At 49.2% G+C, this 1,495-nt stretch overlaps 1 protein-coding gene across 1 annotated transcript; it reads left to right on the top strand.

Moving 5' to 3' along the window:
• Window positions 1–256: 256 nt before the first annotated feature.
• On the top strand, window positions 257–1,189 carry LOC149914513 (olfactory receptor 14C36-like). The gene has a single exon (XM_090126396.1). The coding sequence runs from the start codon at window positions 257–259 to the stop codon at window positions 1,187–1,189; it is 933 nt and encodes a 310-aa protein (XP_089982522.1).
• Window positions 1,190–1,495: the final 306 nt, after the last annotated feature.

Consider the following 1,495-nt stretch of genomic DNA (forward strand, 5'->3'; position numbering starts at 1 on the left):
GCAGACCAACACTTTTGCATTAGTAGTGATTTTATCTGATACATACTGAAAAAAAAATCTTCCCACACACGATCACCACGTTCCTATGTACAGGGACAAGTCTGCTTCATTGAGATAAAAAGTACAGAGTCCCTCATGGCAAACACAAACTCATGAAATGTAGATCACAGGGAGCTGAATGAACACAGCCCACATAGAAAGACTTGTCCTTGACTTTTTTCCTCCTTGAATAGGTCCTGGTGCCCAGAAGTACCAGATGCCCAACAGCAGCTCCATCAGCGAGTTCCTCCTGCTGGCGTTGGCAGACACGCGGCAGCTGCAGCTCCTGCACTTCTGGCTCTTGCTGGGCATCTACCTGGCTGCCCTCCTGGGCAACGGCCTCATCAGCACAGCCGTAGCCTGCCACCACCGCCTGCACACCCCCATGTACTTCTTCCTCCTCAACCTCGCCCTCCTCGACCTGGGCTGCATCTCCACCACTCTCCCCAAAGCCATGGCCAATGCCCTCTGGGACACCAGGCACATCTCCTACGCAGGATGTGCTGCACAGGTCTTTTTCTTTCTCTTCTTCATCTCAGCAGAGTATTCTCTTCTCACCATCATGTCCTATGACCGCTACGTTGCCATCTGCAAGCCCCTGCACTACGGGACCTTGATGGACAGCAGAGCTTGTGCCACCATGGCAGCAGCTGCCTGGGGCTCTGGGGTTCTCTATTCCCTGCTGCACACTGCCAATACATTTTCCCTGCCTCTCTGCCAAGGCAATGCCATCAATCAGTTCTTCTGTGAAATTGTCCATATCCTCAAGCTCTCCTGCCCTGGTTCTTACCTCAGAGAAGTTGGGCTTATCATATTTAGTGCCTTAATCTTTCTTGCTTGTTTTGTTTTCGTTGTGCTGTCCTATGTGCAGATCTTCAGGGCCGTGCTGAGGATGCCCTCTGAGCAGGGACGGCACAAAGCCTTCTCTACGTGCCTCCCTCACCTGGCCGTGGTCTCCCTCTTTGTCAGCACTGTCACATTCGCCTACCTGAAACCCCCATCACTTTCTTCCCCATTTCTGGACCTGGTGCTGGCACTGTTATACACAGTGGTACCTCCTGTAGTGAACCCCCTCATCTACAGCATGAGGAACCGGGAGCTCAAGGTTGTCCTCAAGAAACTATTTCTATGTATGTTTTTTCAGCATTAATTATATCTTCATCATCTTCACATGATTACCACAAACTCAAGAAAAGCTGGGAATGGCATCATGTAATATTTCTTTTTTTTTTTTTTTTTTTTTTTTTTTCCGCTGTTAATTGTTAAAATTCTTGCAACTTGGCTGTTTGAGTAGATTAAAAATAATAATAATAATAATAATGAAATTAGACTATCATCTGTATCTCAGAGAGCAGCCCTGCACACAGGAGGGCTGCAGGAACCAAGAGCCCAATGCCACACGTTGCAGCAGCCCTGGTGTCTGTGGGGCTGCCCCTCACCGCCCGCTGGGCGCTCC

Source organism: Phasianus colchicus, chromosome 29 (assembly GCF_987193195.1).
Source record: "Phasianus colchicus chromosome 29, bPhaCol1.hap1.1, whole genome shotgun sequence".
Classification (NCBI taxonomy): Eukaryota; Metazoa; Chordata; class Aves; order Galliformes; family Phasianidae; genus Phasianus; species Phasianus colchicus.